The sequence below is a fragment of the Gadus chalcogrammus genome, chromosome 8 (assembly GCF_026213295.1).
Source record: "Gadus chalcogrammus isolate NIFS_2021 chromosome 8, NIFS_Gcha_1.0, whole genome shotgun sequence".
NCBI classification, from domain to species: Eukaryota; Metazoa; Chordata; class Actinopteri; order Gadiformes; family Gadidae; genus Gadus; species Gadus chalcogrammus.
In genome coordinates this window covers 18,763,408-18,791,060 of record NC_079419.1, presented here as the reverse complement: position 1 = coordinate 18,791,060, position 27,653 = coordinate 18,763,408, and the positions used below count along the sequence as shown (strand labels likewise).

General features: G+C 45.5%; 4 protein-coding genes across 6 annotated transcripts in view; 3 read left to right on the top strand and 1 right to left on the bottom strand.

The window, feature by feature from the left end:
- Window positions 1-6,714, top strand: part of pde4ca (phosphodiesterase 4C, cAMP-specific a) — a 185,504-nt gene extending 178,790 nt beyond the window's left edge. Inside the window, exons 9-17 of the mRNA XM_056597209.1 lie at window positions 1,724-1,817; window positions 2,016-2,188; window positions 2,468-2,566; window positions 3,193-3,357; window positions 4,196-4,295; window positions 4,553-4,707; window positions 4,989-5,111; window positions 5,267-5,449; window positions 6,181-6,714. Of these exons, the coding sequence (XP_056453184.1) occupies window positions 1,724-1,817; window positions 2,016-2,188; window positions 2,468-2,566; window positions 3,193-3,357; window positions 4,196-4,295; window positions 4,553-4,707; window positions 4,989-5,111; window positions 5,267-5,449; window positions 6,181-6,714 (1,626 nt within the window). The remainder of the gene's footprint in view (window positions 1-1,723; window positions 1,818-2,015; window positions 2,189-2,467; window positions 2,567-3,192; window positions 3,358-4,195; window positions 4,296-4,552; window positions 4,708-4,988; window positions 5,112-5,266; window positions 5,450-6,180) is intronic.
- A 3,659-nt stretch (window positions 6,715-10,373) lies between these two features.
- LOC130387326 (ras-related protein Rab-3A-like) lies at window positions 10,374-18,846 on the top strand. Of its 2 annotated transcripts, none has more exons than XM_056596352.1 (5): window positions 10,374-10,451; window positions 11,612-11,836; window positions 14,933-15,051; window positions 15,364-15,488; window positions 15,957-18,846. In XM_056596352.1, exons 1-5 carry the CDS (start codon window positions 10,449-10,451, stop codon window positions 16,145-16,147), a joined length of 663 nt encoding a protein of 220 aa, XP_056452327.1. In that variant the 5' UTR covers window positions 10,374-10,448; the 3' UTR covers window positions 16,148-18,846. The 2 variants fall into 2 exon arrangements, with proteins under 2 accessions (XP_056452327.1, XP_056452328.1); XM_056596353.1 differs by having other exon boundaries at window positions 10,395-10,518.
- A 478-nt stretch (window positions 18,847-19,324) lies between these two features.
- Window positions 19,325-21,146, bottom strand: LOC130387324 (transcription factor JunD-like). The gene has a single exon (XM_056596350.1). It carries the CDS (start codon window positions 20,887-20,889, stop codon window positions 19,972-19,974), a length of 918 nt encoding a protein of 305 aa, XP_056452325.1. The 5' UTR covers window positions 20,890-21,146; the 3' UTR covers window positions 19,325-19,971.
- A 2,312-nt stretch (window positions 21,147-23,458) lies between these two features.
- On the top strand, window positions 23,459-26,323 carry pgpep1 (pyroglutamyl-peptidase I). 2 transcript variants are annotated; one of them, XM_056596355.1, is made up of 5 exons: window positions 23,459-24,084; window positions 24,530-24,582; window positions 24,947-25,063; window positions 25,359-25,591; window positions 25,946-26,323. In XM_056596355.1, the coding sequence occupies exons 1-5, from the start codon at window positions 24,054-24,056 to the stop codon at window positions 26,121-26,123; spliced, it is 612 nt and encodes a 203-aa protein (XP_056452330.1). In that variant the 5' UTR covers window positions 23,459-24,053; the 3' UTR covers window positions 26,124-26,323. The 2 variants fall into 2 exon arrangements, with proteins under 2 accessions (XP_056452330.1, XP_056452331.1); XM_056596356.1 differs by lacking the exon at window positions 23,459-24,084 and having other exon boundaries at window positions 24,510-24,721.
- The last annotated feature ends 1,330 nt before the right edge of the window (window positions 26,324-27,653 follow it).

The following is a 27,653-nucleotide window of genomic DNA, read 5'->3' as shown; positions in this document are numbered from 1 at the left end:
CTTTGGGCACATGGTGCATTTTCAGAGCCCCCGCCCGCAAAACCCCAAACTCCGCCCACTTTGTGCCTGTCCCGACCAATCGGCGCCCACTATCGCTCTCAGCGCCTGCTGCAGCGCAGCCCTCATTGGTTGCTATTCTTAGGTGTATCGTGGAGAGGAGGAGGAGGCTACGGGACCTCGCTCCCTGTGTTTACACACATCTGATGATAGCAGCAGCGAGGCGGCGATACAATGAATGATGGACCGTGAGTAGGGACGGCGGCAGCGGCACGAGTCGATCGTCTGCTTCGCGACTATTCCCCCCTGCATTGTCATCTCTTCCATGGACTCAAAGCTGTTGGTGTCGTTAGGCTCTTTACACAAAAACTTCGTCACGAGGCTGATCGTTCCTTTGAGGTGGACGTGGGAGTAAACAGACAGAGATGTGCAGAGGTTTTTTTATTAGCGTTTTCCCTCTTTTGCTGCAAAGAAACAAGAGAAGCACCATACCTTCAGTCTTTACTGCCATGCTCGACTTTGTGCTGAAATGCCAGAAGTAATTGATATGTCTTCCGTATCGTGGATGTTAATTCAGGTAAGAAAAAGAGATGGGTTGCGTTGGGTGGATCCGCTAATGCACGGATGTGTGGTGCAACTAGTGCAACATCTTCCAGAAGTAGATGGTCTTCGAATTAAGTTCGGACGTAGTGTTTTTAAGCCCACTTATTATCCTAGACTTCGCTTCAGTTAGTTGTGCCTTAGATTGTCTATGCGTGTGTGTGGGCAGGCTATTGGACTGTTTGTTGTTGTATGTCCACATGTGTGATGCTACGGAATGTGATGCCGCCTGTGTTTACTATCCGTGTATCTCTACAGCGCTATTATGCAGGACATTATTTTGCATGCACACAATACTACCAGTTCTGTATGGAGTTATATGTTCAGCCCAACGCTCCAGTCCGTAGGCATTGAAATAATGCAGTTGGTTTTTTGTCGTATGCTCTCTCTCTCTCTCTCTCTCTCTCTCTCTCTCGCACGCACGCACGCACGCCCCCCCCCCATAAACATGTGCGTAGACAGAGCGTGGTCCTCCCCAGTGTGTTCAACAGGACACAGTGTTTTTTTGTAAATGGATTACACAATACGTTCTGCTGCTAAACAGACAACTCTCGCGCGGCTCCAGTAGTAAGTCCACTGCTCAGCACATTCAGAGAGATGCTTGGTGCGCGGAGTGCAACAAAGATGCTACAAGTGTTACAGACTGATATCCAACCTGTTTCACAGATTCTGCACTGTTGAGACAGCGCTAATCAAATTACTGTATATTAATTATACAACCAGATATACAAGAAAGGTGACATCCCTGTTATAGTGAGACCACATACTACCTGAAAGAAATTAGGTATACGAATGGGTTAAACCAATAGTGTAGTGGTTAGGATGACGGGACTCGTGGGTGGACACTGTCCTATTCCTGACCCTTAATTGCTCCTCAATAATAACATGAATCTGTACAACCTGTTGGTGGCTTTAGATAAAAACTTCTCCTTAACTACTAAATAGTAACTACCATTGTAACAGGCATGTTTCATGGCATTGTTGGTTTGGGATAGACAGTTAAATGGTGTGTGTGTGTGTGTGTGTGTGTGTGTGTGTGTGTGTGTGTGTGTGTGTGTGTGTGTGTGTGTGTGTGTGTGTGTGTGTGTGTGTGTGTGTGTGTGTGTGTGTGTGTGTGTGTGTCCAGTTCAAGAGGATGCTGAACCGGGAGCTCACCCAGCTGTCAGAGACCAGTCGCTCTGGGAACCAGGTGTCGGAGTTCATCTCCAGCACCTTCCTCGGTAAACAGCTCCCGCATCGCACACACACACACACACACACACACACACACGCACACGCACAGGCACACACACACGCGCGCGCACACACTAACACGCACACACACACACACAGATCAGCACACTGTCATGAAGAGGCGGGGCGGTTGTGGTGTCACCAACAAGGCCCCTGACCGTCTCCCCCCCCCCCCCCCGCAACAGAGAAGCAGCACGACATGGACATCATGTCCCCGCCCGCTAAGGAGAAGGACAAGAAGAAGCGGCCCATGTCCCAGATCAGCGGGGTGAAGAAGCCCACCCACAGCCCCGCCGTGGCCCCCACCACCATCCCCCGCTTCGGCGTCAGCTGCGTCCAGGAGGGGCCCCTCGCCAAGGTACAGCCCCGCCGTGCCTCAGCGCGCACCGCTTCTCTCTGTGTGCCAGACGCGGTGCCACGTCCAGCGAATCACTAGTGTGTGCACGGTTTAATGTGGTCGCACGGCGACAGCAAACGTACGCATGTGTGTGTTTGCTGAGACAAACTGTGTTTGTTTTTTTTTAACCAGTGTGGTTGTTTTATGGTGCGTGTCCTGGTTTTTGTGTTTAGCTGTGTGTGCTTGTCACGTCGTGTGTGTCTTTGCCACGCCACTAAAAGGCTCGCTGCTGTGTGGTAGGAACTGGAGGATGTGAACAGATGGGGTGTGGACATCTTCAAGGTGTCTCAGTTCTCAGGAAACCGGCCCCTGACTGTGACCATGTACTCTGTCTTCCAGGTAAGTGGACTCTGCACCGCGTACGCCAGTAACAGCTCCTCCTTGAACATGTTTTTAGAGTACATAACAGAGTATATAACAGTGTTTCTCAAGAGCACACATTCAAGTTTGATCATGTTTGAAAGTATGTAACAGTGTATGTAACACTGTTACAACAGTGTGATGTAAAAGTATTTTTTTAACCATTATACAATATATGTAATAATGTGTGACATTGTTCATACTGTTGCTCTCTCTCCCTGCTTGACATGTTGCATAGTGTACAATATTTGATATCATTGATTTATTCTAACAGCCTAGTGTTCCATCCTCCTCCTCCTCCTCCTCCTCCTCCTCCTCAACCCCCTCCACCCCCTCCACCTCCTCCTCTCCTCCCCCCCCTCCTCCTCCTCCTCCTCCTCCTCCTCCTCCCCCTCCTCCTCCTCCCCCCTCCTCTTCCTCCTCCTCCTCCTCCTCCCCCTCCTCCTCCTCCTCCCCCTCCTCCTCCTTCCCCTCCTCCTCCCCAACCCCCTCCTCCTCCTCCTCCTCCTCCTCCTCCCCCCCTCCTCCTCCTCCTCCTCCTCCTCCCCCTCCTCCTCCTCCTCTTCCCCTGCCTCCTCCTCCTCCTCCTCCCCCCCCCCCTTCAGGAGCGTGAGCTGCTGAAGTCGTTCAAGATCCCTGCGGACACGTTCATCACCTTCATGATGACCCTTGAGGACCACTACCACGCTGACGTGGCGTACCACAACAACATCCACGCCGCCGACGTGGTGCAGTCCACCCACGTGCTGCTGTCCACGCCCGCCCTGGAGGTACACCGCCCGCCTCCCTCCTCCGTCAGCCCCCCACCTCCCCTCCTCTAGCCCTCCGTCTCCTCCGTCCATGGCTCGTCCGTCCGTCCTCTGTCCATCCTCCAGCTCTCTTCCTTCCCTCCTCCCTCCCTTCATCCCTCCCTGGTCCCCCCCCTCCCTCCGACAACCTCTTCACCAAAGGGCCCAGATGCATGATGGGTAAACGACCTGCCAGATGGTACAGGCCCCTGGGTAGGATGATAGGTTTTATTATCCAACCATACATCTGGGGGGACCCTCACACTTGCAATGTCATTAATAGGAGACATTGGCGAATCAACAATCACATGTGATGTTAAAATAGGGGGCCTTTAAGGAAAATATGTGCATGTAAAGCACAAATAGCATGAATAGCATCAGCTGCGTCCAGGAGGGGCTCCTCGCCAAGGTACAGCCCTGCCGTGCCTCAGCGCGCACCGCTTCTCTCTGTGTGCCAGACGCGGTGCCACGTCCAGCGAATCACTAGTGTGTACACGGTTTAATGTGGTCGCACGGTGACAGCAAACGTACGCATGTGTGTGTTTGCTGAGACAAACTGTGTTTTTGCTGCGCTGCAGTGCTGCTGCCTTCGACCTGACATCTATCAGTAGTTTCAACTCAACTTAATTTGCAGAAGTGGTATTATTGCATTTGATTACCAAGCTTATAACTGTGGAGACATTGTTTGTTCTAGCTTCTCCCGATACATTCCACAATCTCATGTCTATGTGTATATAACCACTAATCTAACCACATGCAAACAAATACTAAATAGTCTTTCTGTCTGTGTGTGTGTGTGTGTCTGTGGGTGTGTCCCAAGTCAGTGTTTACTGATCTGGAGATCTTGGCTGCTCTGTTTGCGAGCGCCATCCATGATGTGGATCATCCTGGAGTCTCTAATCAATTCCTCATCAACACAAGTGAGTTTACATAGAGAGGCAAAGGGATTATATGTGTGTGTGTGTGTGTGTGTGTGTGTGTGTGTGTGTGTGTGTGTGTGTGTGTGTGTGTGTGTGTGTGTGTGTGTGTGTGTGTGTGTGTGTGTGTGTGTGTGTGTGTGTGTGTGTGTGCATGCGTGTGTGCATATGTGTGTGTGTGTGTGTCTCTGAAGGCTAGCATCTTGTTTACAAATGAGGGTGTTTTAGCTAACTGACGTCGTGATCCCGTGCGTTTGCAGACTCGGAGCTGGCCCTGATGTACAACGACGTCTCGGTGCTGGAGAACCACCACCTGGCCGTGGGCTTCAAGCTGCTGCAGGAGGACAACTGTGACATCTTCCAGAACCTCAGCAAGAAGCAGCGCCAGTCGCTGCGCAAGATGGTCATCGACATGGTGAGAGCTGGAGGGTTTTGGCGGATAGAAACGGGATGGTGTGAGATTCAGTGTGTTCTGTCTTGGCAGCCATCGCGTGCAGTATTCTGGTCTACTCTAGTCTATTTTAGTCGATTGAGGTCTATTCTCGTCTGTTCTAGTCTGAATCTGTTCTAGTGTCATAATCTAGTCTTCTATTGTAATCTATTCTGTTCCGCTATTCTCTCCTCTACCATACTCTAGTGCAGTGTATTCCAGTGCGGCCTGCTAATAGTGCTGGGTTTTTCTTGTTCTTCCTGCAGGTGCTCGCCACAGACATGTCCAAACACATGAACCTCCTGGCCGACCTCAAGACCATGGTGGAAACAAAGAAGGTGACCAGTCTGGGGGTGCTGCTGCTGGACAACTACTCGGACCGCATACAGGTCAGAGCGCTGTCGGGGCAGTGTGGATGGACCGCTGTGTTCCCTTTATGGGCCTGTGTATCGAAGGAATCGATTCTGTGGAAAGGACTTTGGAAGTGAGACTGACTTTGAACAAGTGAAAGTGAAACTCATCGGTGGTTCATTTGCCCTGCCAGGTGCTGCAGAACATGGTGCACTGTGCGGACCTGAGTAACCCCACCAAGCCTCTGGAGCTGTACCGGCAGTGGACGGACCGCATCATGGTGGAGTTCTTCACACAGGGCGACCGTGAGAGGGACAAAGGCATGGAGATCAGCCCCATGTGCGACAAACACAACGCGTCCATCGAGAAGAACCAGGTAGGCCGTCTCTCTCAGACTCCCGGTCCTAAAGTGAGGGGGTTTCCATGTGGAATCGAATTAGAACAAGAACAACTGGGCCTGGCCAACACTAACACACTTACACACATGAAGGCAAGCTCATATTTATAGGGTGTACACGCGGGCAGATATGTACACAACATGCAAAACCTGATGAATGCAAAAATTATTTTTTTATTTGAAAGGGTATGTATGATTTATTATTGTTTATTTAAGTATTTTCAATTCTCAAACCCCAACAATGGTTAAGAGAATTTGAGAAAAATGCTATATATATATATATATTTATATATATATTTATATTAGTGCTGTCAGTTAAACGCGTTATTAACGGCGTTAACGTAAACCAATTTTAACGGCGTTAATTTTTTTACCGCGCGTTTAACGCAATTTATTATTTCTCTTTTTCTTTTTTTTTCTTTGGCTCAAAACAAAGAAGCAGTAGCCTGACTGCTATGTTCAAGGCAGTATGTTTTTATGTTCATCGTTTAATTGCACTATAGGCTTTTTTTTGTATCGTGTAGAAAGACAAAGAAATCAAGGGATATTTGGCATAGAAAAAAGATTTGCGATTAATCGCGATTAATCGTGAGTTAACTATGACATTGATGCGATTAATCGCGATTAAATATTTTAATCGCTTGACAGCACTAATATATATATATATATATGAAAAACTCTTATCCCCCCTCACTCCTCTGCTCCTCCAGGTGGGCTTCATCGACTACATCGTCCACCCGCTGTGGGAGACGTGGGCCGACCTGGTGCACCCCGACGCCCAGGACATCCTGGACATGCTGGAGGACAACCGCGAGTGGTACCAGAGCATGATCCCCCACAGCCCCTCGCCGGACCCCCAGAGCCTGGAGAGGGAGCCCGGCCTCCCCCAGGCCGGGGCCTCCGCCCTCCCCGGCCTGTCCGGCCTGGCCTCCGTGGAAAAGTTCCAGTTCGAGCTGACGCTGGAGGAGGAGGAGGGGGAGTCGGACACAGAGAGCCCACTGGGGGAGGAGGAGGAAGAGGAGGAAGAGGGGGAGGAGGAGGAGGAGGAGGAAGAGGAGGAGGAGGAGGAGCAGGGATGCAGGGGAAGGGGAGCCCCGGTGCGCTCCAGGACGGGGTCGGGCAGAGGCGGCAGGCTGGCCCCCCAGCTGCCCCGCAGGACGTTGACCTCGGACTCTGAGAGGGGGCTGGCGGAGGAGGGGGGCGCGGAGCGGGAGGGGGCACCGCTCTTCAGGCTCGGATCGTAGCACCCGACCCCGGAGCCGTTGGATTCTTCTGCTCCTTAGTTTGTTTTTGTTTCGCTCTTTTCAGTGCCTCACCCTCCTTCTCCCCCACCGATTCCCCTTCAACTCCCACGACCCCCCCCCCACCTACCCACACACCGACTCCCCCGCACATACACACACACACACTCACCTCAAACCCTAACCTTGTTGGTTGAGGGTGGACTTGGGACTATGGTGTGACAGGGGACTGCCTGCACATGCTCAGCGAGGATGGTGGGAGTTCAGGAAGTGTGCTTAGTCGTACACAAGCGGTCACTTGCACTGGAGAGCGAGAGAGACGCAGGAGACGCGGAGGCGAGGAGTTCACTGTTCCCCCACACCACTTCCAGGCCATGATAACAGGAAGCTGTGTTTCTGGCTGCTCGTTTGTTGAAGTTATTTGAGTCAGTTTGGTGTGGGTACGGTATTTGTTCTTCAAAGACGTTCAGAGGAGAACAAAAACAGAACTTTTATTTTTTCTTCAACTCAAGGTCTACTACAACAAATGAATTGTCTTCCTCCTTTTGGACTATTTGTGACTTTTATGAAGAGCGTGTGACGAGCGGGAACGACAAGATGAAACCACAACAAAATAAACTGTGCCAAACTGTGCAATATACAGGGGACTATGCCGCTTCAATGTCATCTGTTTTATTGTGTTAACAATTGTATCTTTTATTTAGGACCAGCAACAGTTACAGCGAATAGTAAACAACCACGATTTTTTTTTTGTCATACGTCAATGGAGAATGAGCAAAGATGCAACAGATCAGAGGGGACAGAGAACATCTCTGGAGAGATCTTTGAAGGAGATGGTTCTCATGTAGCTGACTGACCCTATCATTAACATTGTATACTTCACATAGTTCACATGATATTTCTCAGCAATGGGTAGTACAATAGCCTCACCCTTGTTTGAGGAAGAGGTCAGTTTGAATTAGACTGCAATTTGATTGCTGGCAATACATATACTTTTTTTTGTGTGCATATAGATTGTCTTTTTTTCTCTCTTGTTTAAACCTGACCTTGGCTTTTACATTGACAACTGCTACTTGTGCGACGCTCACTTGGTGCCTCCTAGTGGTTGACAGGTGGCACTGAAGTTGAGCAGGAGGTGGAGAAAAGTTCTCGCTTTATATTTTTCGTATGAAAACGAATACAATTAAAACATGATGTTTTTGCTGTAGGGCTTCCCAATATACCCGTTTCTAAATTATAATTTAAAGGTTGTTTTTTAAGAGGGTTTCATAGCTCGGTTAAGATGTGTATGTTATGTTTGCCACCTTCTCTCTTTTATGACCTCTCTTATATCTTCTTCAGTTTTAGCACTTTAGCCAAGCCACCTTCCTCTCCAGATATGTTGGACGTATTCATTTCCTTATGATTTGTCATTGGCTGCCATGACGCTGGCTTGGAAAGAGGAGGGAGACAGAATTTATTTTAAATAAAGGTTTCTTATACTACAATAAGTGCTTTAGTACTGCTAATGATGCAGGGTAAATATTTACCCCCGGGACTGACTATGTCACAGTTATATCAGAATTGTCATTATTTTTACTCAGGTACAGCTGTCATCAATACACACATTTGTGAATGATTGGTTATTAATTATTGGAGTAGACACAATGATATACCTGGTGTGTGATTCATGCACTGAGAGCCTAGATTTGTTATAGACCTTCAGGACATTTTCATTTTTCTTACCGTAAATCTAAGAAGGTAATTTTTTGGTATTTTTAATTTGTCAATATTTTGATCTCCTAAAATAGCCAATGACAATGAAGTGCCAAGCATAACAACACGTACTGTAATTTCCATTCTGCCAGTGGCTACTTTCCGTCCATGGCTTGATGAAGTCGGACGATTGTAGCTCTCCGTGTGCCAATTCACCCCAGAGATTATTTCACCCCCCCCCCCCCCTACTCAAAGCCCATTGTCCGGACTGAGAACGAAAATGGTCTTAAAAAGATTGGTGTTTGTTTGAGTGAGCGTATGTGCGAGTGAGTGACTTTCAATGTATTTGCTAAGAAAAACCAAAGCACTTTGTATGGTACTTTTTACAGTTCTGCACTCAGTACCTGTGACAGTGTGTAATGTGACTGTTTCACAGTATTCAGGTTTTATTTCGTTTTATTATTATTATTATTATTATTTTATTTCTTTCTGCATAGCTTTGGCGCCATGCCGGCTAAATGGGTGGGACAACACCAGCTCCCTGCAAGGTTTTTGTTTTTCTTGTTATATTTTCTCTGAATAACTGCAAAAGAAATGATTTGGGTATAATGCATGACAATGGCTGCAGGAGCCAAAGACCATGAAGGGTTTTTTGTAGTTATTACAAAAATATATACACGCACACTTTGGCGAATTGTTACATTTCCACACTGTTCTGACCTGTGCCACTCTCCACTCTGTAGCGATAAGAGAACCAAACTGAGACACCCTCAAGGATGCCTTCTGTAACAGCACGACCAGCCTCAGACAGCAACACTAACTCAAACTCTGTCTGTCTGTCATGCAGTGGTTCATGTTGTACGTTGTTTCCTCTCAGTGCTTCATGTTCATGTAATTTATAATTTATGTCTATTTTATCCGTCAGAGACTCTGAAGTAAGATAGTTTGTCTTGGGCCCAAGCCTACTTCTTCTCAAGCTAACCAGGAGAACAAAAACAAAGGACAGATTTAAACTACTGCTTAATTTCTTAGTTTTATTTATTTATGACTGGTATACTATATGAGCAAAATGACTAGGACCGTCAGGTGTTTTATTCTTCCATAGCTCACTAACAAAATACTACTCCGGCTTTGCTGAAACTTCAGTCTGTTCTTTCTGTATATCCAGATCTGGACGTCAGACATGTCTATTCCAGAAGGTTCTCACAGTAAAAGAGCCATGATTGGTTTGGTGAAGTAAAGCTAATAACAGGTTGAATGACCTGACCAGTGATCACAGATCAGTCTTTCTTTTTCTATGATTTTTATTCATAACAGCCAACATTTAAATGAATCTGCAGCCATGACAATCAAGACACTGCTGTATTTCTATAGTGTGTTAGCTTTCTCTTTGACAGTAATTGTATATATGCCTGAGTGTCCACCCTGCTAATAAAGGAAAAAAAACGCATCTATTATGTGTTGTTGTGCCCTTCTCAAGACAAAAGAACGCATGAATGTTGATTGATTTGTTATTGATTTGCAAATACATGCAAACAAATTCAGGTGGAATAACATATCTACACATATTTACATATTTGTTTGATATATATGTCAAACAAAACGAAAATGTCCATTATTTTTCATTAAAACATACAGTATATATATATATCCATATATATATCCATACATCCACGCACACACACACACACACGTGTGTGTGTGTGTGTGTGTGTGTGTGTGTGTGTGTGTGTGTGTGTGTGTGTGTGTGTGTGTGTGTGTGTGTGTGTGTGTGCGTGTGTGTAAATGTCCACTTGAATCATAATGTGTACACATATGATTATATAAACTTTGTCGCCAATAATTAGATAAAGAATAATAGATAGGGATACGCATGATTGATGGGCGGGCCCCTGCAGTTTAGACAAGACGTCGTGTTTACATCAATTTGCCAGAGTGCCAGCGTTGAGCCCTCCCTCTTCGCTCCCGTCAATCAAGAGACGCACACAGACTGCTGCAGGTGCAACGCTGTCACTGCATAGGATCATAAAACAAGACATTTCATGGTAAGCCCCGGCTTCATTCATACTCCCAACAAGACGATATAAAAAAGGATAACCGCCGCAGCAAAGGGTAGGCGAGCGATCCACCTTTGTGTATTATATTTGTATTGGAAAGATGATTTCGAAAAAGCAAATACACAAAAGAGAGTAACCTTCATTTGACATAGATGGGATGCTAGCTGCCTATTATCCACGACTGTCACGGTACGCTAGGCTAACCGATGCTAGCCTTATCGCGCGATTAGTAATGATTATAAACATCAGCGTTTGTTGCTATATGCTTCGTTGGTTGAAGGTCGAGAAGTAAATAGAGGTAGTTTATTCAATTTGTATTAAAAAAAACATTGTGCTCATATACTTTGGTATGATGCACGATTCAATATCTTCTAATGTTAGCTAGACGGTGGAGTCGAGCTGTTTGTGTGTTAATTTGGGATAAGAGGCTAGGGACAGCTCAGCCCTGGTGACGCTGTGTGTGTTACTTCAGGCTAGTAGCTCAGGTATTACCACTATAACGACAACCAGGGATGTTAGACTGGTATCACGGCAGCATTATGCATACAAACATATGGCTGTTTAGAATAGAGGGCTACCAGATCATTTCTAAGCAGCCATATGTTCATTCATAATTGGCTAGCAGGCGCTTTGCAGTGGCCAGGCCACTGCACCCTGGCTAAATGGGATAGGCAGTTTAGCTGATGCTAAGCCCTGGTGCTTCCGCCTTCTTATCAGTTGTGGGACGTACGACTTTAGTGCTGCATCTTGATGGTAAGCGTCCCATGGTAGCTGCGAGAAAGCTATTTATGTCTGTTGTTTTTTGGGGGAAAGGACTGTGTGTGTCTGCTGCAACCGTGGGAAATGTGGTATTTAGGTGGGAACCCAACTGGAAAGGGACTGGTGATGATTAAAACCCTATTATTGGGGTTGTAATAACAGACACATACTCAATGAATGAGCCTTTATGTGACCAGACTGGTTCAATCTTTATATTATGTTGTTAATGTGTTATTATACATCTTTTTAGATAAAAAATCGGACACATGGGGCTATGGGTGCTTTGCTTTCTGTCACCTGCAATCTTAAGAACAAACACAGATTGGACCAGTGAAACTCAAGCACCACAACGCTGTTTATGTATTTGCGTTTCTTTTTTTCCTGTATAGATGGCGTCAGCAAATGCTAGCTATGGACAGAAGGAGACTTCGGATCAGAACTTCGACTACATGTTCAAGATCCTGATCATTGGTAACAGCAGCGTGGGGAAGACCTCCTTCCTCTTCCGCTACGCAGACGACTCCTTCACGCCGGCCTTCGTCAGCACGGTGGGCATCGACTTCAAGGTGAAGACCATCTACAGGAACGACAAGAGGATAAAGCTACAGATCTGGGTGAGGAACAGAGCGACGTACGGTATCTCTCCATCTGTCTGGTAAAAAATAGTAAAAAGATGTTTTCTTAAAAATAGTCAGCATTTGCCAGAGAAATTATCTTAGTGATAAACCTTTTTCAGGGGTCAGGTATACATTCTCCTATAACCAAATAAGTAATTTAGAAAATCTAGTTTTGTACACTTGCCTCACTCAGAATTGTTTGATATGATGTTTGTTCATTGATAATTTCTTCATGGTAAGCTACTGATCGATCATTACGGATTAAAACCTAAACAATCGGCCCCGGACCAGGAACCAGGGGTGTGCGATATAAAGAGTTTGTGAACATTGAAAACGTTTCCACGATCTGCCTTTACAGAGAGATCGTTAGTATCGTGCTACGGTGCCCATTCTATCAGTGACGGTTCTATGGCTCATACAGATCGTCCAGAGTGGTCTCAGCCAGATCTTACATCACACCTTTTTCGATAAAGGTTAATTTTCTTTAATCAGGGTTATGCTTCCTGCACACCTGTGGTATAACACACCGGTGTGTGTGGAGGGTGAAGCTCTCTCCAAACAGCGGTTTATATTTTTTGTCTGCATCCGAGTGAGGGTTAAGCATGAGGGTTAAGCACACTTATAGTATCCTGCCACTTTTCGTAAACATCGCTCATTATATTGCTCATACAAAACGACAAAAACGTATCACCAATATATCAACGATGGTCACAACTATAGGGATGACATTATTTTTTTTAAATGTCCTAGGGTTCTAATTCCAGCTCAAACAGTGGGTTAACAGATACTACTACTAACCTTAAAAGAAAGCACCAGAAAGAGGTTTCCGGCAGTTAAACTGTGAAAGGAGCCGAAGAAAGCACAGAGTTTGACAGGACATGTATGCGCTGGACAAAGGTCACTGATCCGGTGACATCTTACCTTGCCAAGGATATGATTGTTTCAAAAGCTCAAAATAGTTGATCTGCTCTATGAGGTTCCCAGTGCAAATATTTGAAATAAGACCATCATTCAGAGAAAATAGGAGTGCAATTCGATGTTTTTGCCACTCTTCCTGAATAATTTTGTTAATGTTCCCCTCTGCCTGAAAGGCAGAAAATACTCTTCGACGTCAGGACGAAGGGACACTGGCAACGAGGTGTGTGTGGATGTGTAGAGAGTCTGGGCAGTGGTTTATGTTGATAACAGAGTCCAGGAGAGGGTTCTGTTCTGGGCACTTATAGTATAATAACACCACGGTGCGTGAAGCATTTCATATGCAACATCGCTCATTGTCTCATGCACAACTCATGTACAACATTATTGTTGTCGTGGGTTGTAGCCATGGGGGTTCAAAGTGCCCCATTCCTTCTTAGAACTCTCAGCCCAAAGCATGTTTTTTTAAATCTCATAGTGTTCAGATTCCAGCTGAAACATTGGACTAATTTACACTTTAATGTTATGTAGGTAATCTTTTGAAACTGAGATACAATTCTTGTTAAATGTGCATACTTTGCAGATTTCCCCCAAAACAATTTTTTTTGGCCTATATGGTTTGTTATTATTTCTTTTAGGTTTTGTTACCTTGTAGTTCCATATTTTTTGAAATAACGAAATTTGTTTGGCTGTACTGTGAAGTAACTTAAAAATAAATGTAATAACCAAAGCCGGAATAGTGATAAGATGGTGGATTGTGATCCGGCCTGAAAAACAGTGATGTGATTTCTATTGCCGACCCTACCAGGAATCAGCTTAACATTGACAATAGGCTCCTGTTGTTATTCAACCTCATTTTTATCCTTACTATCAATTATCTTTTAGGCCTTACACATATCACATGTCAATCGATGCACAGATAAGCAATAAGCAAATAATAGTGAATAACAAAGCCATTCCATACATAGGACATATTGTTGATTCGACTTGCCAACTGCGCTGGACCACTTAAGTCCTTAACAACACAATACAGTTTTGTTCCAGATGCTAGTCTGTGAATGAATGAGATTCCCTAAGGGCTGCATTCCTTTTTTTAGACACTGGTGCTTTTGAGAGTCTAGCGTGCTGCCCTTCACCCATCTCACTGTGAGCCTCAGACAGCTGCATCTTTCAAAACACACTGCGTCTTCCTCTTCTTAACACAAGCTGTTAAAGCTCTCTGCTACTTCTGTTTGGGTATTTCCCATATCATTCCATCCAAAGTGGCTTATAGTGAATTTGATTGTAGATCCATATTATGAATGAACAGGTAGGGGTTAGGGGGGGCATCATGTATGCCTATCGATGCAGACATTGGGGTTCCCACCCAGAACACCATAACCACTACACCAGCCTGCCTACCCCTAATAAATAGTTCACACTGCTTGTTTCCGCTGAAGAGCCTTCAGCTAACCTGTCCTTCACGACGTCCCCCTGATCAGCGAAGGGGCTCTCTCCCTGAACGCCACTCTTAATTTATGCCTGCTTGATGTTTGATGACCAAATTCCCGGTCTCCTCACCTCCGACATTACTACTGACGGCTCTGCTCCATCAGTCCAGTCCCATCTCCTCACACTGGGTGTAATGTGCAGCAGCACTCCGTCTGCCATGTCTTTATAGGCCTTACCCTTCATGTCTTAATAGGCCACCATACCCTTCATGCGTTCCGACAAGCGCCATAAAGTTCGACCCCGGGCCGGTCGCAGCTGATTAGGCTTGATGCTGTGGGAGGATGTGATGCGTTGTGGCCGCGGGCCGTTAAGCAGCGGTTCCTATCTACCACCGCGGCGGTGCTGAGCTCCCTTGCTGAACAAAGAGGCAGAGCATGGCATGTGTCAGTGGGTCCAAACGTGTAATTGTTAACCGTACGGGCCCTGTTCAACGAGGGAGCCATTGTAATCCTCAAGTCTGTCAGATTAAAAGACCTGAATTTGTGGAAGAAGAATAATCTTCAGCCCCTATTTATATTTATAGCGATTATTATTTATATTTATGTTTATTTTTGGGTTTGTTGAAAATGGGGATTTGGATGTCGGGCTTCCCTTTGGCATCATGAGTTTATAGAGGTTTTAGCCTACAACATTACAGCACCCTTGGTCGGACCTGTACCAACGTTATTTGTCCGTGTGTGCGTGCAGGACACAGCTGGCCAGGAGCGCTACAGGACGATCACCACAGCGTACTACCGGGGCGCCATGGGCTTCATCCTGATGTACGACATCACCAACGAGGACTCCTTCAACGCTGTACAAGACTGGTAAGCAACAGAACAATTACATAGAATACAAACTCTAAGTACAATTTACATATGTAAAAAAGAATACCAATATATATATGTATATTTATATACACATACATACAGTAGATATAGATATAGATATGTATGTATGTATGTATGTATGTATGTATATATATATATGTAGCTATTTCCACTACAACATTTCAACCTGTAGCAGCCACATTCTGTCAGCCTTGTTTAGTCAGGTTAAGCAGAGGTTGTCTAACAGGATGTGTCAAGGCTGGTGATCAGAGCTCCGCCTGACGCCGTGGACGGTCTGTGTCCCCGCAGGGCCACCCAGATCAAGACGTACTCGTGGGACAACGCCCAGGTGCTGCTGGTGGGCAACAAGTGTGACATGGAGGACGAGAGGGTGGTGGCGGCGGAGAGGGGCCGGCAGCTCTCTGAACAGCTGGGTACGTCCACTCACAGCCTGGGGAGAACACAAGGGGGGTGGCCTGGGCGGTGGGTGGAAGGGGCCGCTGGCCGGAGCCGTTTGAGACGCAGGCCAGTCATGAGCAGGTAGGGGTGGGCCCACAGATAGACCATGGCGCCGTGGGGTTTAACCTGACCCCTTTGGCTGAGGGTCAAACCCCCTCGCCCCCTGACTACATCAAGATGGGAAGTAGGCTACGATATTCACCTTTACTTAAAAAGTTGTGTTTATTACCTTACTGGTTCTATGTGGCATTATGACTCTGGTAGGAGGTATATTTTGGTTGCATTGCCCTCTGCTTTGGAACCACACCTCCATGATTTGTTGGTTGGTTCCTTCCTGTGGGTTGTAAACGGACTCTTAACGACTCTAATACAAAGCGCTCTGTGGTCGCTCGCGGAAGGACAATCCACACAAGGTCTCACATCAGTGTCCCCGGCCCCCGTAGGTTTTGAGTACTTCGAGGCCAGCGCCAAGGACAACATCAACGTGAAGCAGACCTTCGAGAGGCTGGTGGACGTCATCTGTGAGAGGATGTCTGACAGCCTGGACAACGCCGACCCCACCGTGACCGGGGGCAAGCAGGGTCCCCAGCTCAGCGAACAGCCTCAGAGGTCCAGCCAGGACTGTGCTTGCTGAACACACCCCCACACACACCCCCACACACACACACACACACACACACGCAGTCTATACACACACACAGTCTATACACCCACCCACACAAACAGTCAATACACACACATACACACGGTCAATACCCACTGCTGATACATTTAATATCTCTCTGTCACTCTTGTTGTTACACAAACACTGCCATATACAGACATGAATCAAGCTGCATTTTAAATCTGTGCCCCCTGTTTAACAAAGTGGACCGTCAAAGTGAGCGATCCTATTGCCAGAGATCTCTCTCTCACTTACTTTCTCTCTCTCTCTCTTTCTCTTTCTCTCTCTCTTTCTCTTTCTCTTTCTCTCTCTCTCGCTTTCTCTTTCTCTCTCTCTCTCTTTCTCGTTCTCTCGCTCTCACATATGAAGAGGCAGTTCTATCCCTTCACACCACCCGGTGCTTGCGGGGCGAGAAAAGTTATTTTTTTGCCACAGCCTGAATCTGAAATGTCACTAAAGGTCGAGGGTAGAGGCGACAACTCATCTTCTCTAGTGACATTTTATTCCGGTCAAATGTCCAAAAGCAAGTTACACCTGATCCCCACCTTCTTCTACACACACACACACACACACACACACACACACACACACACACACACACACACACACACACACACACACACACACACACACACACACACACACACACACACAGACACACACACACACAGACACACACACACACAGCACTGAGGCCTCAAACCCTAATGGATCTGAATCACAACATAATATTTGTTATTTTTGAGCCCCGATGGATATGTGTGTGTGTGTGTGTGTTTGTGTGTGTGTGTGTGTGTGTGTGTGTGTTATTCGTTTTTGTTATCCTTACTAAATGAACTGGATGTGATCTTGTTGCGCATGTTGAGTCCGTAATCCATCCCAGTTTTGTGGTTGATTGATTTGTTCTACCGGTCACGCGGGACAGGTTAGATTATACCTTTGCGCAAGGAAATCAAATGTATTGAAATAGCACGCATTGTTTCAATGATTAGTTTGTTCTGTTCTGTAGTTCTGCTTTGGAGTTTAGGAAGGTCATTCCTATTGATGGACCTTTTTTCAGTTCTTCTAGTTGGGAAACGACTTGAAGGAAAAGCGAATGGAAAAGGAGATGTCTTCGACCATTATGAGAATGGTGTGTATTAATGTTTAGAAGAAGAATATACAACAGGTGTGCATTTTTAGCAATGCATTACTGTATTACGATTGGATATGATACCACTGAAAGAAGGCTTTAAGATGTTGTATCCCAAGCTGTGCTGTTTGTGAGAGGTGCATGACTACTATGTCTCTTGCCCGTGATTGGTTGATTGGGTGGCTGTTTGGTGAAAGGTTCCTAGTCTCAGTTGCATTACCCAATCCGTCCGTTTGTGTTTAGTGTTTTTACTACTGGACAGTAGCAAGCGTACCCCAAAGCTTCAGAGGAACAGGGGAGGTTTGGCCTCTGGACTTCATCCATATCAAGTTTGAACCTTCAAGTCTCTACTTTTTCATTTACTGTGCGCATGACAAAACCAGTGCCCACGGCGACGGCATGTTAGTCGACATGTGTGCATGGGTACGCCACAAAACTGCCCTTTTCAACCTTTGTCACAGATTCCCGTGTCTATAAAGTCAATGTTTTTTTTTTGTTCTTTCAGTTTGTTTTGGCATTTATATATTTTTTAGGAATTGTTGATATGTTGTGTATGTTTATTTATTCCTGTATTTTTTTATTTGGATTTTGCTGTAAACAGTACAAACCGTTTTTAAAATGTCTTGCATTGACAGGCGCACATGTCAACATGTTTTAGTACCTTACGACTTATTGAGAATTATATTTATATACAGTATTTATGACTTATTTATGTTTTGAGAAGCTGTTCTTCCAAGGTTGCAGTTTGATCTACGCACTCTTGTGCCGTAGCATAAGAGAGGGTCCACCACTATGTCACACTGTAGCTATTTGTTTTTGTTTGGATTCTCTCTGACACTACTTTGCATCTTGAAGTGTGTACAAAGTTTAGGGATATCTAAACATGACCATTCCAATCGTACGATGTAATGTACAAGTCGAGTCTGTAATCATTTTTAAAACATTCTTTGAGCCAAACTGCGTACGTTCTAAGATCTCTAAAAAAACAGTTGTTCCTGGATTAATCACTGGACCCTATCAGCGCTGTTCGTACTCAACCGAAAGCAAACCTTTCTCTTACAAGATACTATTAGTGTAAGAGTCTTCTACAGAGCAGAGTCTTATTTATAGAGAATTAAATATAAACCTAAGAAGTTCAGATATGGCCTCACTTGCTTGGTTGTTACACTTTCTGAACACTAGAAATACACTAGTGGCCAAGAGGAGGAAAACGTGGAGAGAAGGAGGTGAAAACACTAAATCCAAAAATGTTTTGCCGGAATTTTGTTTCCTTCTAATTTTCTGTGCTGGGTTACTTCTTTTTTTGTTTGCCGTTTTGCTACGCTGTACACTTGCTTCTGACTGAGGAACACGTATGGATACGGTTTGGCTCCCCCCATCCCACCCCTTTGTAAATAAGACTTTTCTGCCCTTTTCCCGGTCATAGTCAAGTGTGAGTTGTGCTGTAATTCCAGGTTTGCCAGGTTTGCTAAAACTGAGCAATCAATAAAATTATCTGAACATGATAGTGAAAGTATAGTCAATTTTGTGTGTGTGTGTGTGTGTGTGTGTGTGTGTGTGTTGTGTGTGTGTGTGTGTGTGTGTGTTCCCCCCCCCCTCCCCCCCCGAAGCGTGGGCTGTGTGCTCACAGGGTGTGTGTGTGTGTGTGTGTGTGTGTCAGAGATCAAGAAGAGGTTGGTTTTTTTAAGAATTCATTGATACATAAACACTTTTAAAAACCACCAGAGGGCACAATGTTTACCATAGTATTGTTATACAATTGTTACAAACAAGCAATCAGAGCAGTGTCATCACTTTGACATTTTGTTAATGTAGTCGTTTCAGTAAGCATTAATACTGCGATGAACAACGCTCAACCGACCTGCTTATGTAGTGAATTTAATGTGTTTGAGAGGTAAAAAAAAAAAACTCATTACATGTAGCTATACGCAGCTTCTGATGTCCACAAACACACACTCACGCCCTCACACACACACACACACACACACACACACACACACACAAACACAACACACACACACACACACACACACACACACACACACACACACACACACAAGAATGAATAGTTTAAGGTAGAAAGCAACACAACAATCACGATATAGAAAAGGCGTTTCCTACTGCACACACATGGCATTTAAAACATGCACTGTTCACGTCTGCAACAGGAGGGACGTCAATGGTGTATTATGCAAATTACACGTTTCAGTAAATAAAATATACATTTTTTTTCAATTGGTAAGTGCTTGTAAACAATGAAGGCATTACAAAACGAAGTGGATGTTCATGAAAGCACCCTGGTATTAGATAGCAGATTGTCCAGTTAAACATTACATGTAGAGATCTATCCTTTGCCAGTCCATTGGATGATTGCGAGCGGCACAATGAGCAAAATGGCTGCACCACTGTCTGTTTGGCAGCCATCCAACCCAGAAGGGGCAGCTTACACCTGCAGCTGGTCTACCTGCAATTTCCAGTTCACCTGGGACTCTATGGAATTACTTGGAACCGCATTTAAACCTCTGCACCAACAGCAAATAATCTAAAGTCATTGTCGAGTCTGTCTCCCATTAACTCGCTTGAACCCCCAGAGCGTTTCAGTCTCAGATCCGATACCTCAAAGCAAAGGATGGTTGAGTGGAGCACATTTGGTTTACGAGATCTAATATGCCTGGACCTGATTTGGGAGCAATTGGCATCCATTGCTGACATGGTTCATCACCTTCTGCTTCAGCTGGGCCACTTGCTCTCTCAGCACCCCGGCCGTGGAGGCAAGCTCTGTGTTCTGTGTTTTCAGTGACTTCACCTTGTCCTCCAGGCGGGAGATCCTCTCCAGCTTCCTCTTGCGGCACTTAGACGCCGCTATCCTATTGCGCAGCTTCTTCCTCTCTGCCTTGATGCGCTCCTGGTTGTCCATGTCGATGGGGGACAAGGGGGGGCTGTCGCCGAAGCTATGCATGTCCGGCACCGTCTGGGGCTCGTCCTTCACCAGGCCAGCGGACTGGAGCCGCGACAGAACGGCCGCCGCGGCCGCCTGCTGCTGCTGGACGCCGGGCATGTGGGACGGCGGTGGGGGGAAAGGCAAGGTGTCCGTGGAGTAGTGGATGGTCGTTCCCTGCAGGGGGCTGGAGGCGTAGCCGTTGAGCGTGGTGTACACGGGCAGATCGGACGCCTGCTGGAGTCCAACAGACGCTGCGTTGGAGCCGAGGAGCTCCAGGCGGTCCACGGAGACGCACGACGCCTCGTTCAGCTGGTTCTGCTTGTGGAGGTCCTCCAGGGCTTTCACGAAACCCTCCGCGAATTCCTGCTCGTCGCTGGCGGACTTGGGGTAGAGGAACTGGGACGTCGGGTTGGTTGTGGTGACCATGCCGTTGGACTGGATGATCAGGCGCTCAAGGTCCGGAGAGGCGAGCTTCAGGAGTCCGAGGTCCGGGGAGTTGAGGATGCCGTCCGTGTCCCGCAAAGGGTTGGGCTTGTTGGACAGCTCGTCGTCTTGAGCGTTGAGATTCAGGTTGATTTCCTTTTTCATCATGCTGCTTTGGGTGTAGATGCTCGAGATTCTTCGGTTCTTCGTTTCCATTCTCTGCCCTCTCACGCGAGGGATTGTTCCGCTTTACGCATGGATAAAGACCTCATTGGTATCCATGAAAACGGGGAAATAATCCTATGATATGTCCCTTTATTTCGAGTGTAATCCGATCGTTATTTAGTATCCCGCTTTTGATTAAGTTATTTCACTTCCCCGCTGGAGTCCATTCAGTCTGAAAGGGTGTCTTTCCTAGGAACTGAGCGCAAGTCTTTCGCAATGGTACGCCTGCTATGCGCACGCCCAGCCCTCCTCAGCTCGCCTCCTATCCACAAAAATTCCATTATGTCACTTCAGAGCGCGGAGATTGGCCCAACATGACGTTGGTTTCCGGTCCGATTTAAATAAGGGGGCCGAGCCAGCCTTCATTGCCATGGCGATCTTAGGTAAACTCCAAACATTGCAATGCATTGTGGTTTGATGTCATAGCATAAAAAAGCTCAGGGTCGCCAGAAGAGAGCAATGACTGGGCGGGGAAGGTACACACACAAGCTGAGGGTTGAGCAGAAGTAGCAAGCCTGAAGGCGTACCGTGTGCATAGCTGTTAACAGGATAGGCCAGTTTTTAGAAGTGCAGAACTCCTTTCTAGCCCAGACTTAAACCAGAATAAAATAGAGTGGAGGATAAAGCCCTTTAGACAATCCGTTTCCATAAAAAACGAAACTAAACATGTTCAAATGTTAAGTGTATATTATTTGTTAATCTAATGTTGAAACAGTCACACACACTTACATCCACTATGTTTGTCATTTGTAGGTTGAATCAAGAACCTTTTACAAGTGGAACAGCAAAGTTTTTATGTGCCGCTAGTAGGGAGTTCCTGGCGAAGCCAACATATGATAACATTCAGCCTTTAACAAACAGAGCGAGACCAAGAATCAAAAGGCACAGAATATAAGAGAAGATCTGAGCTTTATGCAGTGACCTGGCTTGTGTTTGCATATGGTGTTTGCATGTTCTCCATGTGTCCTGGACTTTACCTCTCCTACTTAACATCAAACATCGGCCATCTTGAGCTGATTACGAACTCTATATGATGCCTTTGAGTGTGAAATAAAAACACCACACAATGGATTAGTCCATCAAGAATGTACCCCTCATGCTCATTAGTAGATAGTGAAATAAAACATTCTGCCCCCCTGATCTTTCCGATTCGTATTCCTTCTCTGCCCTCTGACTGCCCTAAATTACTGGGTTGATGTAAATGTTAAGTAATTGTAGATGCAGGATTGCAAGATGGAAGGAAGGATGAACCACAGCAAATGGGATAGCTGGTCCTAAAGAGTAGCACATAGCAGTGTGAGGGGTTCTTTCTAACTGTTTTCCCTGTTTCTATATAGGAGTAGTGGGCACTGGAACAGTGCAACACCCAGGGACCCGTTCCCATTTACAACCTGTGGCTCTCAGCCCAGGGCTCTGCCAGGAGTGTACCCCAGATGGAGGCGGTAAAATGGGCGTCAGGGACCCTGGAACACCCATGAGATCCTCAAACCATCAGAAATAACAGATGGCTTTCTAAAATGAAACCCCTTGTTTTGGAATTAAAATCAAGATCCACTCTTAAAACAACTGCTGCTCCACATATGTTTGTGCAAAAGCAACCTCTTGATGATATTCCCTAAAGAAGACATGTGTTTTGTAATGATAAGAGACACATCCAAATATGGAGTTGGACCACGCTGGTTATTATACGTAGGCCCCTGTATGGTGGACACTAGAAATATTGTTATTCCACCCACACAGAGAGGGAGGCAAGACGTCAGCAGACACCTCTGCATCACCAGAGAGGAGAGAGGGCATCATTAGTTTCCATGGCAACACTGACATAGCGAGTGACGTAGGTGGAGGCAGAGAGAGCGACAGAGAGACAGAGGTGGGAGGGGGAATGGGTGGCTGTCAGACTGCAGTGCAGGGTGTGTGGGTGTTCTGAACAGTGGTGACGATTAATATTATGTTTGTGTGTATGTGTGCGTGTGTTGTGTGTGTGTGTGTGTGTGTGTGTGTGTGTGTGAGTGTGTGTGTTTGTGTGTGTGTGTGTGTGTGTATGTGTGTTTGTGTGTGTGTGGTGTGTGTGTGGTTGTGTGTGTGTGTGTGGTGTGTGTGTGTGTGTGTGTGTGTGTGTGTGTGTGTTGTGTGTGTGGTTGTATGATGTGTGTCAGTTTGTGTGTAGTGTGTGTGTGTGTGTGTGTGTGTGTGAGTATGTGTGTATGTGTGTAAGTGTGTGTGTGTGTATGTGTGTGTATGTGTGTGTGTGTGTGTGTGTGTGTGTGTGTGTGTGTGTGTGTGGTGTGTGTGTGTGTGGTGTGTGTGTGTGTGTGTGTGTGTGAATGAAGTTGGTTATTTTTATGTATAACTGTATAGCCGCTAAATGGTCATCAGACTCTACATCGTTAAATATGCTTTTTATGAGGGGAAAAGAGATGTACCTCCTTTTTGCATAATGTTTAAATTATGTGTAGGTTTTCGTGGCATAGGGTCCAGATACTCGGGCCAGAGCATGTGCGTCATTCATGAGCCAGGGTGGGGGCGACTGCGGCTAGAGGGGAGAAAAAAGGTGCAAATCCGAGCTTAAGGAAAATAAGCGCTGTCTTCATGAAAATGTATTTTGTAATGTTTAACTCTTGACAGGGTAACCATGGTAACCACCTGAGATGCACACAGTGAATTAAAGGCAAGTTGTTGTCTTTTGTGGAATTTAATTAATTTAAATAACACAACTGATGACTTCAATATGGCCCATATGGCCAGAATGTTAGTATGCATTTTAGTAACTAAACAGCGTCATTTTGCGCAGTGGAAGAAGATCTGGTGTGCATATTGACAGTTGCTGTCGGTGGTCAATACGCTTTCCCAGTCGCCAGCTGTCTTAATGTGAACAGTGTAGGCCTTGTCTTCTGTTCACATGTCATACAGCAATATACATCGTTGTACAGCAGATGGCAACCTCATACATCTGCATGACATGATTGCACAGCTTCCATCCGAAGAAGTCGAAGAGGTGCCTGAACTCAATTTAAACCCATGATTGAGAAAACCATGGACCTTTGGTCTGAACCATAGTCTACACTTTGGTCTTCGCACTGCTATCAATTAGTTGTTGTTCAGATTGTTTTGCTCTGAGTTACTAGAGTGCTTTTGTGACTGTTGATCAAGAAAAAATGCCCACTAAGAAGAAAGTGATAGTAACAGGTAAGTGGTTGAAATGTTTGAAAATGTGTAATGTGATTTTTATTTTATTTTTTCTTCTATTCATGTCCCACTGTGGTTATACTGGTCAGGCAGACACTGTTATACATCCTGTAAACTTGCATAATGTATCATTGATTTTTAAAGTTACTGCCCATTTTAATGTATGTACTGTATTCATAAACTGTCTGCTTTTTGGAAATTATATTGTGTTATTAGTAGAATAATTAATTGTATTAATAATAATAAATAATAATTATTATAATATTTTATCACAGAGTTTTGAAAGGAAAATAACATAATGACTACAACTTCCCATTGAAAAAGGGTATACAAAGTTGAATTACAATTAAATTATTTTAATATTTTACTTACTATCTTTTATTCTTGGTTACACAATGACTTACGGTCTGTGCTTCAATCATTGATCACGTCACGTTCCTGTCAGGGTTCGAGCCATTTGGCGGAGACAAAGTCAACTCCAGCTGGGAGGCAGTGAAGGTTAGGCTAATTACTATAGATCAGATGTGATGATGAACTGGATCCTGCAGTCCCCAAAGCGCTGATGACCTTTCATATATTTTATGTCAAATGTTATGAAAATAACAGACAGCAAATTTTTGTCATCGAGGCCATCGAGGTCCTAGGTTTGATTCCTCCATCTCCACATTTTACTCATAGACTTTGTATGGCTTGCTCCTAACCAGCTCTTTAATGATCCAAATCTGAATGCACTCTAAGTCACTTTGATAAAAAGCCCCTGCTAAATGAGTAAATACTGTGATGAGAGTAGAGTTAAATAAACAATATGAGTCTGTATCAGATTCATTGCTGAAGACATTCTTCCTTTGTAATGAAACGACAGGAACTGAAGCGGTTAGGGCTCGGCAACTCAGTGGACCTTCACGTGCAAGAGATCCCTGTTGAATACCGGGCTGTGAAGGACCTACTGCCATCGCTCTGGAAACAGCATCAACCCCACGTAAGGAAACCTTGGAAAGGTATCAAAGCATAGCAGTTACTCAGAATACTGGGGGTGACAGTAGCTCAGGAGGTAGAGCGGGTTGGCTGGTAACCGAAAGTTCGATCCCCGGCTCGTCCTAGCCGGGGATCGAACTTCCGGGTGTCGAGGTGTCCCTGAGCAAGACGCCTCACCCTGAATGCTCCTGACGAGCTGGCTGTCGCCCTGCGTGGTTGACTAAATGTAAATGTAGAACACTTAGATGCGACGCCTATGCCTCTCTCACATGGCATTGTGTTGACTTTCCCCCCGTTAGCTTGTGGTCCATGTGGGTGTGTCTGGGATAGCCACCACGGTGACTCTGGAGCAGTTGGGAAACAACCTGGGCTACATGCGTCCGGACAATGTTGGCTACAGCCCAGAGTGTGGGTGTTGTGTGGTGGGTGGTCCCGAAACCATCCACTCTGTCCTGGACATGGAGGTGGTCCGCCAGAGGGTGAAAGAGTCTGGCCTCGGGGTCGCTGTGTCCACGTCACAGGATGCTGGAAGGTATCAGCTTTTTGATTTTGATTTTGCTATTAGTGAGAGGGTTTTTATAGTGTGCCATGCGTACATTATTTGAGATTGAATTGATTAAGTTATTGAATAAGATCTGAAATAAATAAGTTGCCTTACATTTTCTGCACACAGGTAACTTGAATTAACTTAATGTGAATGAAGATGCAACCAGAACAACATTGTTCTTCTACTTGCTTACGGGATGAGTTGTAAATGTGTGCCTTCTTGTGATTCTGCCTCACTAACGGGTCTCAATATTAAACACATAGCATCCCTGTAACACCACGTAAGCCAAAAGATGCGTCTAACACGTCCCTCCCTCTCTCTGTGTGCGGTCCACGCCAGGTACCTCTGTGACTACTCCTACTACACGTCTCTGTACGCGGGGCAGCGCAGGTGTGGCTTTGTGCACGTGCCCCCTCTGGAGGAGCCCTACAGCAGCAAGGAGCTGGGGCTGGCCCTCCAGGCCGTGGTGACGGAGATGCTGGGGCTCCTCGCCAAGGCGGAGGGCACAGAGAAGTAACCACACAGCTCCTGCTGTCAGCCGCCCCATGAACCCCCTCCCTCTCCCAGTCCATGAGGCCCCGCCCCCCAGGCAGGTGTACCGATTGAACCCCATGCCCTAAAGGGGCTGGGACCCAGGAGGAGCCATGGATCAGGTGGGGGCTAGCTGTATCATGGGACCAAGACCAGAACTGATGAACTACTTCAATAAAACAATTGCAATCCAAACTGTTATACTGTTTTGTTGTTCTCAACGGGCCTCAATCAACCATCAGCCAGCTTATTCACCTTCCCTGCTCAGTTCCCCCACCCACGCAGCATTTGGATCCAAGATAACCACTCGGTGAGTCCCAAGAAGTGATTGCAAAACGTGGCCATGGCCAAGAGTACAAAGGTACATCCAAGAGTGTGTTCCAGGACCAGTGCATGCAGACAATCATTCATAACACTGTTGATGGAACTAACTAATCAGGGAGCACAAGCCCTCAATATTTTACAAGAGCTGTTAAGATCACTAAGAAATCTTATCAGATCATAGGAAGGGCAAGATGTTAAGGAAGCAAAGAAAGAAGTTGGGGGTGACACCAGTGGCGTCACTAGGCTGTTTTATTCGGGGCTAAAGCCCCGGATCTAATTTGATTAGCCCCGAATCTTTTTTGTTAAAAAAAGAAAAAATATACATAATTTATTTTTTATTTTTTATTTTTTGCTGCATGCAGAGCCTGTGCTATATCCACACGTCGCACATGCCCCCATTTGTTAGGACTCTTGCGTAGCTTACTGCTAGGAATTTCTGTTCTGCTGCTCAAGATTTTAAGCCATGAATTTATGAACTTGCATTGAAGAAAATATATCAGTTTTTTGTGGTCTGTAAATAGGCCAATCTATGAGGCTAAATAGCATGCCAATATTGATGACTGATTGTGTCAAGTGTCTAAGGATGAATGCTAACATGATTTGTTTCCAACTTTTGCCTTAAGTTACAATTTAGCTAACTAACTAGCTGCTGCCCTTTTCAATTCCAATGCTGGCTGTCATTTCATTACCATGTTAAGTGTCATAAATAGTTAACACGGGTGCTGATTCATGATTCTCTAAAAAAGAAATACCCAAAACATGTGATATGTTTTCAATTTGCAGAAAGTTTTGAAAAATCCAGGATGCCTGAGAGCCTTACTGCATTATATTCCATAATAGTTATTTCTTTAGGAACACTGAATGTTGTCTTTTCCTTCACAGAAAAAAAAATATTTCCACTATAAAATGATGCAGAAAAGGCACAGATAGATGAATAAAAATCCACCAGAATGCAGGAAATTAAGTGTTTGACGCTCAAACATTTCTGGGGGAGCACCCCCATACCCCCCACCTATAATTTGTCCCCCAAAATGTTGAAATGAAACCTAGCCTATATGACCCTGTACGCAGGTTGTATACAATATATCCATAGATATGTTGTTTTTACTTTTTGGATTAAAAAGAAAGCATGTCAGCAAACTCCATGTCGGCCCTTAGTATGATTATCATTTCATCATAGAGTGGCCCTTTG